The sequence below is a fragment of the Diabrotica virgifera genome, chromosome 5, assembly GCF_917563875.1.
Source record: "Diabrotica virgifera virgifera chromosome 5, PGI_DIABVI_V3a".
Taxonomy (NCBI): Eukaryota; Metazoa; Arthropoda; class Insecta; order Coleoptera; family Chrysomelidae; genus Diabrotica; species Diabrotica virgifera.
The window spans coordinates 175,952,979-175,971,577 of record NC_065447.1 but is presented as its reverse complement, the minus strand read 5'-3'; the positions used below and the strand labels follow the sequence as shown (position 1 = coordinate 175,971,577).

Below are 18,599 nucleotides of genomic sequence, written 5' to 3'. Positions count from 1 at the left end.
TGCCAACTAACGAAATATAATAATTTTAGTAGATATCGATTATATGAATATTTCTATTTTTCGGATACCAATATAATCAAGAAACTGGGAACTTTACAAATAACTGAAAATCAATTTAAATAAAAGTAAATAGTTTAATAATTTTCCTCTAAACTATAAAAATCGCTTAGTTTCTTTTAGTCATAATTCATTCATTTGTACTATTCTCAAATTTCATTCGCGTTCGTATTACGAACGCATAGACGGGACTATGCTTTACTCTGTTGTTAACGTCATGCGCCAATCGGACGAGCTTACGTAACTAGAATATCAGGGCGTGCATATTTCCGGGTCCCGGTGAATTCGTATCTATTTTAATCCCCATCCTAATTACAGACCAACTGGCAACTCTGGTGCGCAGGTAATTTTTAAATAACGCATTAACTACCGGTGAATTGGTAACTTTCATTTTTTAAGTATTGTTGATAATCTAATATCGGTATTCCAGGTATTTAGCGCTGCACTCCTAGAAAATGGAAAAAATGTCACAGGAAGTGAAACCGATGATGAAACGAAACGCAAAAGAGAAAACTTGGATGATTGTTTTAATAGAAGTAAAATTAAAAAACGGTCACCAAGCAAAGCAGGCAACGAAAACAAGGAAGACATGGAAAATGTTATGATTACAATAATGAAAGAGCTAATGAATAAAAACGATGAAATGCTTCAGGAAATAAAACAAATAGGGAAAGAATAACAAAAAATCAATAAAGAGTTAATGGGTGTAAAAGCAGAGAAACAAAAACTAAAAAAAGAAGTAAAACAGCTACATGAATGAATGGAGCAACTGGAGAAATTTAGCAAAAAGAAAAGCTTGATCGTAACTGGGTTGAAAGTAGAAACAAATGATTATAAAAAATTAAAAGAAGAAATGGAAAATTTCAGAGCCCAAGAGTTGCAAATACAAATAAAACTAAGAAGTGCAAAAAAATAGGAGAAACAGTATGCGCAATAGAAACAGAAGCCCTCACGGATAAAATGGAAATCCTAAACAAGAAACGTAAACTAAAACAGCATAAAGATCGTATCTATATAAACAACGATTGGACATCGAAAGAAAAAGAAATACAAAAGGAAATAACTAAAATAGCAAAGGACGAAAGAAGCAAAGGTAAGCAAACGAAAATCGGCTACAAGAAATTAATAGTGAATGGCAAAATCTAGATATGGGACGAACAGAGAGAACAGCTGATAGAAAATTTAAAAAACTAATAAACGAAGAACAGCGGCTGAAATATGATATTGACATGGCAAAAAAAGACTAGGAAATGCAAACGGTTAACGAAAACAAAATAACGCACACAAAATAAAGAAAGAATCTCAATAAGAAGAAAAGAACAAAACCCATTAGAATGGGCTCTTGGAATATTAGAACCATGCTGGCAGCAGGTAAGATGCAAGAAATAGCTCTTGAAATGAAAAAATACCAACTAGAAATCCTAGCCGTACAGGAAATACGATGGAAGAAAGAAGGAAAAATTGAGAAGAAAAACTTTAGCATGTATTATTCGGGGGAAAACAAACAGGGAACGAATGGTACGGCATTTATGGTGAACAAAAAAATGAGGGAAAAACTGATACAATTCAAAGCAGTTAATGAAAGGATATCTTACATAAGAAAATAAACAAGCCCACATCTCGATAGTCAATTGCTATGCACCCACCGAAGAAGCAAACCAAGAAGATAAAACAGAATTCTAAGACATCCTGGAAGAAACCTGTGAAAATATTCCGAGGAATGACATATTAATAATATTGGGTGATTTCAATGCAAAGATCGGAAAGGAGGACTATAATCGTAATGTAGCTGGCAAAGAAACCATTCATGAAACTACAAATGATAATGGAGGAGAAATCTGCAACCTAGCAGCAGCAACAAATACATATATAGTTAGTACTGGGCATAAACATAAAAAAGAAAACAAAATAACATGGATGATACCAGGAAAAATGGATGGAAACCAAATAAATCATACTCTAATTTCGAAAAAGTGGACACAAATAGTACAAGACGTAAGGTCATATAGAGGGGCAAATGGAGGCACTGACCACATATTTTTGATAGCAAAACTTAAGATGAAAATAATCAAAGCAAATAATCATAAGGAAGGAAAAAGGAGGAGATGGAATATAGCCAATCTGAAAACGCAAGAAACAAAGCAACAATATACAGAACAACTGGAACAGAAATTGGGTCAGTACGAGCACATAGAAATAGAAGGAGAATGGAAAAACATAAAGAACAGCATAGTAAAGACAGCAGAACAAATAATAGGATTCCAAAAAAACAAAGAATCGAAAGAATGGTTTGATGAGGAATGTCACCAAAAAAGTCAACTGAAGCACCTCGCAAGAAACAAATGGCTACAAAGTGCCGAACAGGAACAACTGGGCCAATATAGAAAAGAAAAACAAGAAGCATTGAAACTCTATAGAAGAAAGAAGAACACATGGATCTCTGAACAAATGCAAGAATTAGAAACGAATAATAAAGACAACAAGAAATTGTTCGAATAGATAAAACAACAACACAGTACCAAAAAATCTGTCCCAAAAATAAACAAAAAAGATTGGGAAAAACATTTCACGGACCTATACAAAAACGACAATAAGGCATACTCAGAGAATGAGGATATAAGAGATAACAGAGATGAAGAGGAAGTCGCACCTACTTATTAGGAATTCATGGAGGTATTAAAACAACTAAAAGTAAACAAAACGCCAAGGCCAGATGAAATCAACAACGAACTGATCATCAACGGCGGAGAGGAGCTCATGAAGCGAATGCACAAGTTAATGGTTACAATTTGGAAGGACGAAAGCATGCCCATAGAATGGAAAAACGGACACATCGCACCAATCTTTAAGAAAGGGGATCCAACTAAGTGCTGCAACTACAGACCAATTATGCTACTAAATACAACGTATAAGATATTGACCACAATTATAAGAAACCGACTAAATCAATACACAGAAAAAATTATAGGACCATATCAACAGGGTTTTAGAACAATAGATCAAAGGAAGATAAACAATAGATGCAATACACGTACTGACACAAACAATTGAAAAAAGCTATGAACATGACATAGAATTACACATACTATTCATCGACTTCCAACAGGCCTTCAACAGCTTATACAGACAACAATTATTAAAAGAAATGAAAAAAATGCTGAAAAAAAGACTAACTAAAATGACAATAAAAGACTCAACAGCAAAAGTTAAAACAAATGAGGGCGATACAAGTGACATCAAAATAAAACTTGAAGTAAGACAAGGAGACAGTCTGTCAACAACAAACGACACTATTTAATATCGCTCTAGAAGGAGTAATTAGGGACACAGGGCTGAAAAAGACAATTATTCAAAGCTCAACACAGATCATAGGATATGCAGATGAACTGGGACTGGTAGCACGAGATAAAAAAAGACTAGAAGAGGCACTTTTAACCCTGGTAAGAGAAGCAAAGACGAGAGGACTAAATCAATCAGAATAAAACAAAATATCTTATTAGACCAGGACGCATCTGTAAAAATATTAGTACATTTGGACGTTGAGAGGTGACTCAAATTTTTTTGCAGAAATTGCTTGAAAATAAATCAAATAATAATATTTGAGTTATCCTCCCTCTCAAAAAGGTCCGGAACATTGTTTAAATAATCAAAATGTCAAAAAATTAAGGAAAAATTCGATTTTCTTCTTGGTTTTTTGATTATAACTTTAAAAGTATTCATTTCCGAGAAAAGTTGTACTGACATAAAAGTTGCGTAATTAAATTTCCTACAATATAGAATTAGTTAAAAATTTAAAAAATAGTCACCCTTGTTGTAAAATAGCAATAATTGTGAAAAAAACATACGAAAACAAGTATTCGCATTTTACGTTTCTCAACCATTTATGCTACACTGAGGACCTTCATATTTCACCCTGAAAAATTTTATGATACAGTAAAACAGTATTGTAAATTTCATTAAGATCGGTTCAATAAATTTTGCAATCCAGCTTTCGTAAAAGCAATTCATTTTTTCAAAATGTTACAGGACTAAAAATAAAGCAGATACCAAGTTAAAAATTGTTTTGCATATAGAAGTGTACTGTACCTTTCATTTGCAATTTTGCAAAATTACAATCGCTTAACACCACGGCGTCAGGAATTTTTTTAAATAAACATTAATTATTGGTGCTACGCGCAGGACAGCGGATAGGTTGCTCTGATTGATCATTCCAATGACCTTTGATAATGATTGATACATTTTAATTTTTATGACATTTCGATATAAATAAATAAATTTGTTTATTGCAAAATAAAAACACATACTCTATCCTTTGAAATAACACTTTTATTAGCAAAAACTTTCTTTGTTCATATATTTTAACTTAAATAATAAAAGTTTATTATTTTTAAACATATGCAATTGTTTAAACAATATTTCACAAACAATAATAAAATTAGTTTGATTTTTGTGGAATTAAAAAATTAAAATACAACAAAATATAGAGTAAGAAAATAATTTATTAGATAAAGATTGGAAGAAATTTTGGTGGAAATCAACCTGTGTGAATCGAACACCGCTGTCCTGCGCGTAGCACCAAAAATTATTGTTTATTTCAAAAAATTTCTGACGCCGTGGTAATTAATCGATTTTAATTTTGAAAATTGCAAATGAAAGGTACAGTACACTTTTATAAGCAAAAAAAAATTCAACTTGCCATCTGCTTTATTTTCAGTCCTGTAACATTTTGAAAAAATGAATTTTTTTTGCGAAAGCTGTATTGCAAAATTTATTTTGCAAAATCTATTGAACCGATCTTAATGAAATTTACAGTATTGTTTTACTGTATCATAAAGTTTTCTTGGGTGAAATATGAAGGTCCTAAGTGTAGCATAAATGGTTGAAAAACGTAAAATGCGAATACTTGTTTTTGTATGGTTTTTTCGCAATTATTGCTATTTTGCAACTAGGGTGACTATTTTTTTAATTTTTAACCAATTCCATATTGTAGTAAATTGAATTACGCAACTTTTATGTCAGTACAACTTTTCTCGGAAATGAATACTTTTAAAGTTATAATCAAAAAACGAAGAAAAAAATCGAATATTTTCTTCAATTCTTGACATTTTGATTATTTAAACAATGTTCCGGACCTTTTTGAGAGGGAGGATAACTCAAATATTATTATTTGATTTATTTTCAAACAATTTCTGCAAAAAAATTTGAGTCACCTCTCAACGTCCATCTCAAAACAGATCCGCCCTGGACTATATAAGCACACGAGACAATGTAAACAGAATAGCAGAAATAAAGATAGGTGAAAATACATTCCAGAGAGTAGATTGCTTCAAATACCTGGGGGTGATGGTGGACGGCAAAAACGGAAGGAGTATAGAGATAAACGACAGAATTAAAGCAGGTAATAGAGTATATTGGAAATATCACCAACTACTCAAGGACAAAAACCTGAGCAAAAAAAACAAAATCAAAAATATACACAGCAGCAATCAGATCAGTGATAGCCTATGGAGCAGAAGTAATGTGCCTTACGAAAAAGGACGAAGAAAAGTTAAAAATAATTGAGAGAAAAATTATAAGGATACATGGCCCAGTAAAGACAGAAACAGGGGAATATTGAAAGCTGATGAACCATGAAATAATAAATATAAATAAAGGAGAAGATATAGTAAAATTCATTAAAGCACAAAGCCTCAGATGGTTTGGGCACACAAAGAAGAGGGGTAGAAGAACTGATCAGGAAGATAATGAACTGGAAACCAGTAAAAAATAGACCAAGAGGAAGACCAAAAATTAGATGGGAAGATCAACTGCTAGACGATATATCAAATATGGAAATTGCAAACTGGAGAGAAAAGATTCAGGACCGGAGAGAGTGGAAGAAGATAGTAGAGAGGACAAAAAAACATCACAACCTATGAACTAAGACCTAAAGGAAAAGCGGACTAATTTACCGCGTGAAATGGATTAAAAGAGCTCATATTTGACCGAACTATACTCTAACAAGAGTGAACGGTCCATATAATAATTCCAGGTATGTACCTGTATAAATTACCCTCCTTGAATTGGTGTAAAAGGTATTCACCATCTATGTATTGTCTTTTGGAAGGATTACTAGAGAAAATCCAAATAAATTTTGAAAAAATGGCTGAAATCGCTGAAATCTTGTAACAGATTCCGTAATGAGTGTACATGGGTGGTAAATGATTTTAAATTTCACTTAAAGAAAGTGTTAAAAAGTCTAAAACATTTATGGTACTGTTCTGCATCTGTTTTCCAGGCAACCTGTTATACCGACGGTTAGTTTTTTTAATATTTTGAGTAGTAACTATGTTGGTTATCAACAATTTGATGTCAAAAATGCACATTTTGCCATTTTTTGTCTACCAGTAAGAAGAAAAACATTCAAAACAAAATTTAAGATAACCGCATTATAGAGCATGTAAAACAATTTAAACAAGGTTTTATAAATTTCGCTATACTTAATTGTTGCTTATAAAACTATAAATTAAGTCAGTTTAACGTTAATATAACTTATGTAAAAAATACAACTTATATCTCGATATTACGTGAAATAGCTCAAAGAAATGAGTAAAAATACACGGTTTTTATGACACTCAGTGTAACTACGTAACAATTGTTTTAGTTTCTATATGGACGGAATAACAAAATTTATGTAAATCTGACCAATATTTTCTCAATTTAATTATTTATTGACAATTTAAATGAAAGATAGCCGATTTTAAGAATTTTCGTCTATAAGTTACAATGTTTTACCAAAAAACTGAAAAAAGAACCGATTAGTGTATTGAAATAACCTTAAAATGAGTTGAAGTAAAATAGAATTGGAGCTTTGTTTATCAATAAACATTAACTATTCAAATTTATTTCTTACGTTTTAAGCTAACTACCTGAGGTACCCCTAAACCCTAAAAATGTCATCAAAACGACGATTTTGAAGCTCTTCCGACTGGATTAAAGAAGCTATTATCGATTCAAACAAAAGTTGTGTATTTTTAATTCTAAATTTCAACTATTTAATTAAAAATAAAGTGTTTCAGTTGAAAATTCAAAGTTGCTACACCCACCGCTTTCGCAGGCAGAATAAGAACCCTGCTATTGCATAAGTATATAGATTTTGAAAAACCATTCAAAAAGCATTCCAAAGTTTTTTCGATATGCCGTCTAATTCTCGAGATATTTGACAATCGCCTTTCTGGACAGAGCCCTTAAATAATGTAAACATTCTTATTCAAGCTAGACACAAGCCGAGTGAGAGAGCTGACCGTGAAATTCATTTGCGATGTTTCCAAATTTACCGGATCTCGAGTTGTCTGCAAAATATATATTTACCATATACACAGCGGATCGCGCGCGCTGCCCTCTACAGCGGATTTAGTGGAACCACTGCAATATAAAATTCACCAAAAGGGGTGCAAAATGAGGTCCAGACAAAAATCGATTTCCTTGTACCCTAACCATTGTTACATCGAGATGTCACTATATACACGTGAATACAAGGTGAGATCCAAAATCGGATCTCGCCTTGCAAAACGGATCTCATCTTGTATAGCTTATGATACAAACGGATCTCGCCTTGATATGAAGACATATATATATATATATATATGTCTTCATATCAAGGCGAGATCCGTTTGTATCATAAGCTATACAAGATGAGATCCGTTTTGCAAGGCGAGATCCGATTTTGGATCTCACCTTGTATTCACGTGTATATAGTGACATCTCGATGTAACAATGGTAGGGGTACAAGGAAATCGATTTTTGTCTGGACCTCATTTTGCACTCCTTTTGGTGATTTTTATATTGCAGTAGTTCCACTAAGTCTGCTCTAGGGGGCAGCGCGAGCTATCCGATGTGTATATGCTATATATACATTTTGAAGACAACCCGAGATCCGATAAATTTGGAAACATCGCAAATTAATTTTACGGTCAGTTCTCTCCCTCGGCTTATTTGTAGCTTGAATAAGCATATTTACATAATTAAAGGGCTCTGTTAAGAAAGGCGATTCTCAAATATCCCGAGAACTAGACGTGGTATCGAAAAAACTTAGGGAGGCTTTTTTAATGGTTTTTAAAAATTTATATACTTATGCAATAGCAGGGTTCTTAATCTGCCTGCGAAAGCGGTGGGTGTAGCAACTTTGAATTTTCAACTGGAACCTTTATTTTTAATTAAATAGTTGAAAATTAGAGTTAAAAATACACAACTTTTGTTTGAATCGATAATAGCTTCTTCTAAATCGTCTGGTTGTTTTGATGACATTTTTAGGGGTTAGATGATTTTAAGTATTTTTTAGTAAAAATTACGTAGAACACGTTGGTAAGTAGTCGAAGTCTAAAAAATTTCTGGAACATTGTTTATTTGTAGTATTATTTTTTTACAATTTTTCTCCACATATCTTGTCCACTGTTCGTTGTACAAAAAATGTCAAAAACTTAATCGCTTTTAAAAGACCCGCGAAAATAAAGCTAACCGCGTTCAATTTGATTGAGAGTTATTAACACAAAACTATTTTGCATATCATTTATAATTAAGGGACCAACTATGTTGTTCACGTACTAAGATTCCAAGGGAATATTTTTCAATATACAGAGTGTCCAGAAACTCTCCCGACAAACGAATACCGGAGATTCTTCAGATAATTTTAAGCCAATTTAACCCAATTCTCCTAGTCCGAAAATGCCTACTAAGGGAGCTTCTCCAGAACACTTCTATTTAGAAAAACGAAAACTGGTACGCTTATTTATCTTCCAGAAATAAATCGATTACATCAATTACGAATTTCTAGTACGGGTCATAGGCGCTCGTTTTGGGTAGAGCGTCGGTTATTTTATCGCATAACTTTTTTGCATTTACCTTTTAAGCATTCTTGACATTGGATTATTAAATTGTGAGGTTTTCTAGTACTAAAAGGTATTCTTATTTTAAGTCAGTAGGATGCACCATTTTGTATAAAAATCGATTTGAAAATTTTCCATTTGTTGAATTTGAAAAAAAATTTGCAAAAAAATTTAGAAAAAATAAAACCGATATGTTTATTTATCTTCCAGAAATAAATCGATTTTCTCAGTTGTGAAATTCTAGTACCAGTCATATGCGTCCTTTTTGGGCAGGTCAACGGTTATTTTATCGGATAACTTTTTCTCTTTAATTTTTAAGCATTTTGACATTTTACGATTAAATAACGAGGTATTTTAGTATTAAAAGGTAATATTTCTTTAAATCGACAAAATACCAAAATGGAATCACTATTTGTGGAACGAAAAATTGTCTCCAGTTGCTCAATATATAACAAGAAAGTGTCTGATGGTTTACATAAACCACACTCACTCAAATGATCAACCCACATGTACGTTGAAACATCATCATCATCATACGTTGCTCGACAATCCGTTGTGGATCTTGGCCTGCTCGCAAAGAAGTCGCCACTCCTGTCGATTCCAGGCAACTTCCTTCCATCTTCTGACCCCTAAAATCTTTAGGTCTTCTTCTACATCATCAATCTATCTTTTTCGTGGTCGTCCTCTATTTCTTGTGCCCTCTGGTTTTGAAAAGGTTAATTTCTTAGTGTATTCGTGATATGGCATTCTAGAAATGTGTCCAGCCCATCTAAGTCTCTGCACTTTCTTCTAACGAATTTCAAAATATCTGGATCGGTGTATAACTGATACAGTTAAATGTTGTATCTTCGACGCCATAGCCCATTTTCATTTACGGCCCCAAAAATCTTTTTAAGAATTTTTCTCTCAAAAATACCATGAAGTCTTTCATCATTTTGAGATAAGGTCCACGTTTCAGCCCCATATATCAAAACCGGCTTATTAAGGTTTTGTATATATTGAGCTTTACTGCACGCTTTATATTTTTATTTTTTAAATGTTTCTAGAGACCGTGTAGAGTTCTGTTTGCTATTGCTATGCGTCTTTTTATATCGTCGCTTGTCGTGTTTATTGAGTTTACTAGCGACCCAAGATACGTGAATTCCTTGACTTGCTCAAAGGTATGGTTGTTAATTTGAATTATCTGTTCGATATTTCGGGAGTTTTTAGAAACCAACATATATTTGGTTTTTTCCTCGTTTACCAAAGTCCTAATTCACTTGCCGCGTCCTCAAGTCTTGTAAAATTCACCATGTCTCTCATACTTCTGTCCACTATAACTATATCGTCAGCGAATGCAAGAATTTGCGTCGATCTATTAAAAATAGTTCCATTCATTCTAATATTTAATTTTCTCACTACCTTTTCCGAGTAATATTAAAGAGGAGACACGCCAGCGCGTCCCCATGTCTTAGACCATTATTAATGACAAAGAATGTCGAGTTTTCTCCTTGAATTCTAACCCACAAGCTTACATTTTGCATTGTTAGTTGGGTCAACTTAACCAACTTCGGTGGGATCCCAAAGTCAATCATTGTATTATATAATGCAGTTCTTTTAACACTGTTATAAGCTGCTTTGAAGTCGACGAAGAGATGGTGGGTATCCATGTTATATTCTAGTGACTTCTAGAATCTGTCTATGTGCTTGAATTTGATGTATAGTTGGCTTTCCAGCAGTGAATCCGCATTGATATTGATCAAAAATATCCTTTGTGAACAGTTTCAGTCTTTCAAACAATAGATTGCCGAAGAGTAATGCCTCTATAGTTCTTACAATCCAGTTGATCACATTTTTTTATGCAACGAACATATTATTCCCTTTAGCCACTCTTCTGGAACCAGTTCATTCTGCCATATCAGTACTATTAATTTATGGATTGCTGCAAATGATCACCACCTTTTTTATACAGTTGTTGTTGTGTCCATCTATTAAGAACTGAGTTTTTGTTATGTAGAATTTCACCGTTAGTGTCTCTACACATTTTTACATTGAAACAACTTCTTTTACATTTACGTTGAAACATCTTCAGATTGAATACTGGAGTCCATTTATGGCAGATGCAGATATAACCAGCTAAATTCTCCAAACCATCATACTCGAGGTCACTAATGTTTTTTTCATTCTGACTCTTATTGAAAACTTGAAAATCCACAACTGTTTCGTTGTTAGAATCCAGCCTTTGGATCAATTGTTCAGAAATTGGTAAATCTGGGGTGTCGTATGTTTAAACGTTCGAAAATTCGTTCCGTTGTCTTTCCTACCCGTATATAAATTTTATAAAACATAATAAAGCTTTTGTAAACACTTAAAAAAAAATGTAATGGGTATTTCTCCGAAAAGAGCTTCATTTTTTGGTAATATCACGTTGAAATATTTGATTTGGAATTTGAAGAATAAAAGCGTCTTTTTTATGAGCTACAGATTTGCAAAAAACCGCCTAAAAGCGTGTTTTTTTGTTGAAAAGTAAACATTTTTAGTCGCAAGTGACTCTAGTACAACTGTGTTAAAAAACTCTATAGAACAAAAGTTGCTTAAAGTTGGTCAGTTTATCTGTTTCCGGACTTATTTTAAACGTACATTTTTTTACCCTCCAAGTAAAAGCAATCAACGACACAAGTTCAACTTTGAAGTGGAGGATGAGTAGAACCTAAATCCAAATTTTCATGCGATTAGGAGTTGACCCTGAAAATTATGTGTGTTTCTTTGTATCTTTTAAATCATTTTGCTTAAAACCATTTTTAAATATCAAATAACTACATATATTTAGTTCAGAGAAATAAGGAAAAAAATATCCTGTTGGTGAGACAACCCCCTCCAGGCCGAAACCAAATTTTTTGAGTAGTATGGACATCTATAATAATAACCTATATTATGTTTCCTGCAGCCGATCTTGATGATTTACATAGGTATAAACAAATGAAGATCAAAAAACGGTAAATTTTTGCTTTTTTCATCTATTACCAAAAAGTTAAGCATTTTAAACAAATTTGAGAGTAAGAAACTCATAAATCGTATAAAAAACTTGAATATGGCGTTCGCTGAATTTGTCTATCCTTATTGGTTGCTTAGAAAATTGCAAAATAAATCATAAATTTTGAGTTTTTATAAATATTCATAACTTAAGTAAATAATAACTTAGAATCTTCTTATTAAACGCAATGCTGAGAATTGTGGTGCTTAAATCATACCCTAAATTTCACAGCAATTGGTCAAATAGTTTAAAAGTTATTTAATTTGTTTATCCCAAATTATTTTTTTTTGCAACACTATAAGTCAGAAAATGATGAAGCTACAGTAATACTTCTAGTTTATGAAAGAAGCAAATGTACACTATTAATTTAATTTAAAAAAATGACAAAAAATAATGATAAATATTGCAAAATTATGTTGCAAGAACATGTGAATTAAAAAAAGGGTGGCTAACTTCGTCCTTAATTGTCCTAGGACAGTTGTTTTTCTTTTTAAATGTGTGTAAAATCAGTCTTTCTAAATATAAAAAGATAATTTTTCTACGGGTAACGGTTAAAAAGTTATTCTAATTGTTTATAAGTGCAAAAAATCGACATGTTTTTGCAAAATAATTTTACACTACTTAAAACTACTTTTTGTCATTTATTTTTAATTAAGTTAATAGTATAAATGTTCTTTCACAAACTGTCCGAAGTATTACTGTAACCCCATAATTTTCTGACTTATGGCGTTGCAAAAAAATGAATTTGGGATAAACAAATTAAATAACTTTTAAACTATTTGACCAATTGCTTTGAAATTTAAAATATAATTTAAGCAAAAGAAGTCTCAGCATTCTGTGTAATAAGAAAGTTCTAAGTTAATTTTTACATAAGTTATGAATATTTATAAAAACTCAAAATTTATTATTTATTTTGCAATTCTCTAAGCAACCAATAAGGATAGACATATCCAGCGAACGCCAAATTAATAAGTTTTTAAAGTTTTTTATACGGTTTATGAGTTTCTTACTCTCAAATTTGTTTAAAATGCTTAACTTTTTGGTAATAGACAAAAAAAGCGAAAATTTACCGTTTTTTGATCTTCATTTGTTTATAACTATGTATACAGGTTGAGTCACCACTAACGCGACGGAAGATTACAGTAAAATGGTAAAAGATTTGAACAAAAATTTAAATAGTGGTTTGTAAGTTGATAAAATCTACATTTTAAAATTATTTTGAAATATACAGAGTGTCCCAATAAATTGCGGCGTATAAAAGTTATATTTTTTCTTATGGAACACCCTGTATTTTATTGCATTTTTTAATTGTCCGCAAAAAATAAGGTATAGTTTCATAAGGCTTCCCTATACCTATGTACAGAGTGTTCTGAGTTATGTTGACTTTTCTTAAAATGTAAAGTTTGAAAAGAAGGCTTATTCTCAAGTTATTTAAGAAATTATAAAAAAATACTTTTACATCTAAGTAGTTGGATATTGGTTGAATGTATTCCATGATTGATTATTACACATTTATTTACAGGGTGTTCAACATTTTTACAGTTTTGTTATTGGATTATTCAATGTGTCATTGAACACCATGTATATTAATTATTAATTATATTAAGCGAAGTGACCTCTTTCAAATGGTATATGGATGTCCTATACCTAGGTCTAATAGTTTTTGCGTAATTTTAAATTATTTAAATTCTTAATCTGTAAATCGATTTTAAAACAAAAGATGTATACGGTACGGTCTGGTAATTATCAAAAATATAAACATTCATGTATGATATTCAAATTCAATTGTTCCTAAAAATGAATAACCACGTTATCTACGAAAGAGTAGACATGGTACTTTGCATTGGGGAGTGTTTGCAAAATTGTATCTTACTTTCTAAAGTTTACGCTCAAAAGTAGGTATCCTGATAGAAGACACCCAAAAAAGGACATTTTTTAGAAATTTCGGAAAGTTAAATAAAAATAAACAGTTATAAATTTGTGATCGCGTCAAGGAACTTGATGTCCTGCTTTCTGTTACGGAAAACCCAAATACTAGTAAAGAAAAAATTTCGGGTAAATCAGTCAAACACCTGTTAGAATACTTAAGAGAAACCACTATTATCCGTATAAAACTCAACGACACCAATATTAGACCGAACAAGATTATGATAAATATTTAACTTATCGTTTATGGACTTTAGGCTTTGGAGCAGATCCTGATTTTTTTTTAATGTATTGTATACAGACCAATCTACCTACTTTTCATAATAATGGTCTAGAAAATAGACATAATTTTCATTTCATTATGATACAGTAAACAAACATTTATTTCGTACGGTTTAAAAATCGAGAGTGCATAAATATTATTTTTAAAATCAATTTACCGTTTAAGAAAATTGTAAATTACGCAAAAACTATGACTCCTAGTTATGGAACATCCCTATACCATTCGAAAGAGGAACCTGTGTTTAGTATAATAATTTATTAACATACATGGTGTTTTATTTAAAATAAGCATCATATGACACATTAAATAATTCAATAATGAAACTGTAAATTTTGAGCGCCGTGTAAATAAATGTGTAATAATCAACCATGGAATACATATTTTATAAAATAATTACCAGACCGTACTGTCATAAAATGACAATGTCATACAATGCCATTAATTAACTACATCTTTTGTTTTAAAATCGATTTACAGATTAAGAATTTTAATAATTGTAAATTACACAAAAACTATGACACCTAGGTATAGGACATCCATATACCATTCGAAAGAGGTAGATTTGTTTAGTATAATTATTTATTAATATACATGGTGTTGTATTTAAAATAAGAATTATATGACACATTGAATAATCCAATAATAAAACTGTAAATTTTGAACACCCTGTAAATAAATGTGTAACAATTAATCATGAAATACATTCAACCAATATCCAAATACTTAGATGTAAAAGTATTTTTTTTATAATTTCTTAAATAACTTGAGAATAAGCCTTCTTTTAAAACTTTACATTTTAAGAAAAGTCACCATAACTCCGAACACTCTGTACATAGGTATAGGGAAGCCTAATGAAACAATACCTTATTTTTTGCGGACAATTGAAAAATGCAATAAAATATAGGCTGTCCCATAAGAAACAATATAACTTTGATACGCCGGCATTTATTGGGACACCCTGTATATTTCAAAATAATTTTAAAATGTAGATTTTATCAACTTACAAACCACTAATTAAAAAAAATTTTCAAATCTTTTACCATTTCGCTGTAATCTTCCGTCGCGTTAGTGGTGACTCACCCTGTATAATCAAAATCGGCTGCAGGAAATATATTATAGGTTATTAATATAGATGTCCATACTACTCAAAAAATTTGGTTTCGGCCTGGAGGCGGATGTGTCACGAGAAAAATCTTATCTCTGGACTAATTGAGTTATTTTATTTTTTAAATTTTAATAATTATAAAAATTTGTACTTTTTTGTAATGTATTTTTAAAACAAGCAATCATTTAAATTATTTTGTAACAATTTGTATTATTTAAGAATATAATAATTACATTTTTGTTTCGTAGTAAGTGTTTATTAAGAATAGTAATATATAGTTTTAAAATATTGTTTTGCAAATTATCATTATTAAATCGTTATTATTTGTGAAGTATTTTTCTTTTTTCACGCCTAAAGAGGGTAGTAGATATACTTTATACACATTAAATTCAAAATTTAAAGAAAACTACGGTAGACGTTGAAGGCGCGAAAGAAGCGATACTTAAAAGTTACATAAAGAATTCGAGATAACTGTTTTGCTGCCGTCATTGACTCCGCCCACTATGCACATTGTCTATCTTCTGTGTCTGTATATCGTGGGAAATATGCAATACAACACGAGCTCTGGTCGCTCGACTAATACTCTTTAGAGCTGGCATCAGTGTGTGATCTCGAGTTGATCGGTAAATATCTAAAATTCCGTATATAAGTCTTTCCCTTCAATTTTCAGCTACGGATCTCGTTTCGCTGTAAATTTATCAGAAAAATTTAAGTTCAAAAATCTTTTCCCCTCTAAGTGTGCCATCATTAATATGTTAATTATAAAGATAGTTATGAACAATATACTCCAATAATTAATTTCCTATTGGTGGATCTCGGGTTGTCCTCGATTTAGTCGGATCTCGCCTTGATATGAAGACGTATATATATATATATATATATATATATATATATATATATATATATATATATATATATATATATATATATATATATATATATATATATATGTATATATATATATATATATATATATATATATATATATAGGTACATAATATATAATATAATATAATACTTTGCAAACACAAAAACAGATTCAGTAATTAGACAAGAACAAAAGTTTGGGACGCTCTGTATACTGCAGATATTTCAAGAACACAATGCATCGTACCTTTACTTAATCTGCATTAAATTAGCTTTCAAACAGTATATAAATTTTAAAAATCCGTTTGGTAGTTATGGAGAAAAAGATTTTGGCCATGTTTTCGGCGAAATTCACCACTGTGCGCCGTCAGAAAATAGAAAAAAAAAGTTTATTTGGCAAATAAACATTGCTTTTCGCTTAAATTAAATGTTCAAACTGCCAAGAGGTAGGTGGGAGGCTGCTTGTGATTTAATTTAAGCGAAAAGAAATGTTTATTTGTGAAATAAACATTTTTTTCTATTTACTGACAGCCGTACAATGTATTTTGAAAAAACAGTAAAATCCTTTATAAAAGGTATATATTTAAAATCCCTAAAAAGGGCTACATCACAATCACATAACTAGTTTTCGACTGGTTTACCAGTCATCATTAGTGCTTACGTGAAGTTTACATGCTAACCACCAAGATATAATTTAACAAAAATATGAGGGTCAAAGCCCTGTAAAAGTAATCCGTCAAGGAAACATCGGTTTAAAATGCTAACTTAAGGGTGGATGTTTGAAATATTTTTACTAATATGCTCCAGGTAACATCTGAGCTGTGATATGACTTGTTCACATGGTGGAAGTGTGGCAGCAAGTATTCCACCATGTGAACAAGTCATATCACAGCTCAGATGTTACCTGGAGCATATTAGTAAAAATATTTCAAACATCCAAGCTTAAGTTAGCATTTTAAACCGATGTTTTCTTGACGGATTACTTTTACAGGGCTTTGACCCTCATATTTTTGTTAAATTATATCTTGGTGGTTAGCATGTAAACTTCACGTAAGCACTGATGATGACTGGTAAACCAGTCGAAAACTAGTTATGTGATTGTGATGTAGCCCTTTTTAGGGATTTTAAATATATACCTTTTATAAAGGATTTTACTGTTTTTTGTATTACATGGTATACAGTATACAGCCAACTACAGGAAAACTTTTTCCTTGTGGATTTTTAATGTATTTTAAGTTAAATGAATTACATACATTCTTCTTTTTGCGTCAATTAATTTAATTCAAAAATTATTTTTTTGGTCACCCTGTATAAATAATGATATTATCGTTTATATTACCGAATAGAGAATCGAACACCCTTTCAAATGAGGTGCCACACGACTCCTATTCCCATTTAAAAAATCATTGATTACGTCATCACGCTCAGATGAATGACGTCACTAGTATGAAATATATGCCAAACAATTGTAATTTAAAAATAAAAATCGACCTGTTTCAGGATTTTTCTCCAAAGTCGTCCATTTTAGAGAAAATGAATTTATTCCATAATTTAGATCCTCTCTGTATACTTATACGTTCTAAGCGTCGCGTGGTCCTGTGTAGTCTTCACTACACCTAGACCAAAAACATATCCGAGAAATGCATGCAGCGCATTTTCACATTCCACTCGCTAGAAAGACAAGAGAAGCGTGGGTCGACCGCCTACAAGATGGACTGACGACTTAAGAAAGCTAAATAAAAACTGGATGAGAGCAACGCAGGATCGACGGAGTTGGAAACGAGTGGAGGAGGCCTATGTTCAGCAGTGGACTTCTGAGGCTGGATAAGAGACTCGCTAAAATGAAGTACGTGAAGCCAATATAAGCAACGAAATTATAGACTTGTTATCATATTATTAGTCTCGTGTGGCACTTTAATAACTTACCTCGTTATTATCCGTAGTTGGTAAGAAATATAGTAAGTCGTGAACATTAACCCAAATAACGGATTCTTCAGAATAAATTACTTGCACTACAGGATTGCTATCGTGATCAATACTAATAGGAACCACTTCAATAAAATTTTGAAGAGACAGTAATACTAATTGTAACCTTTCTTGTCGTCTATCAAGTAGTTGAACCCAAATTCTGAAACATTAAATTCATTATTTTTTTTATTAAATATTAGAGAAAATTTAGGCAGAATGTTTCGCCACTGTCTGTCCAAAAATTATTCCGGTCTTATTTTGAACGTATATTTTGTCACCGCCGAGAAGGGGTGTACGGCACATCGGCACAATTTCACGTTTTTTCATTGACATGTTAGCTATGTGTATGCCAAATTTCATGTTAATCCAAGCGGTTTTTGAAAATCTGGAGCAAAAACTGTGAGTAAATGGAGTATTACTATTAGAAGATCTATTAGTATGCTTTAAGTGGAACACAAGCAGAATCACAACTAATAGTTGCCACTAACCAGTTGCCACCAACCATTCAACATGTGA

General features: G+C 31.6%; 1 protein-coding gene across 3 annotated transcripts in view; it reads right to left on the bottom strand.

Moving 5' to 3' along the window:
* Positions 1–18,599, bottom strand: part of LOC114328560 (dipeptidyl peptidase 9) — a 149,918-nt gene that overhangs the window by 69,925 nt on the left and 61,394 nt on the right. For all 3 annotated transcript variants that reach the window (XM_050651679.1, XM_050651678.1, XM_028277433.2), the window contains exon 4: positions 18,042–18,243. In XM_050651679.1, coding sequence (XP_050507636.1) covers positions 18,042–18,243 — 202 coding nt within the window. The remainder of the gene's footprint in view (positions 1–18,041; positions 18,244–18,599) is intronic.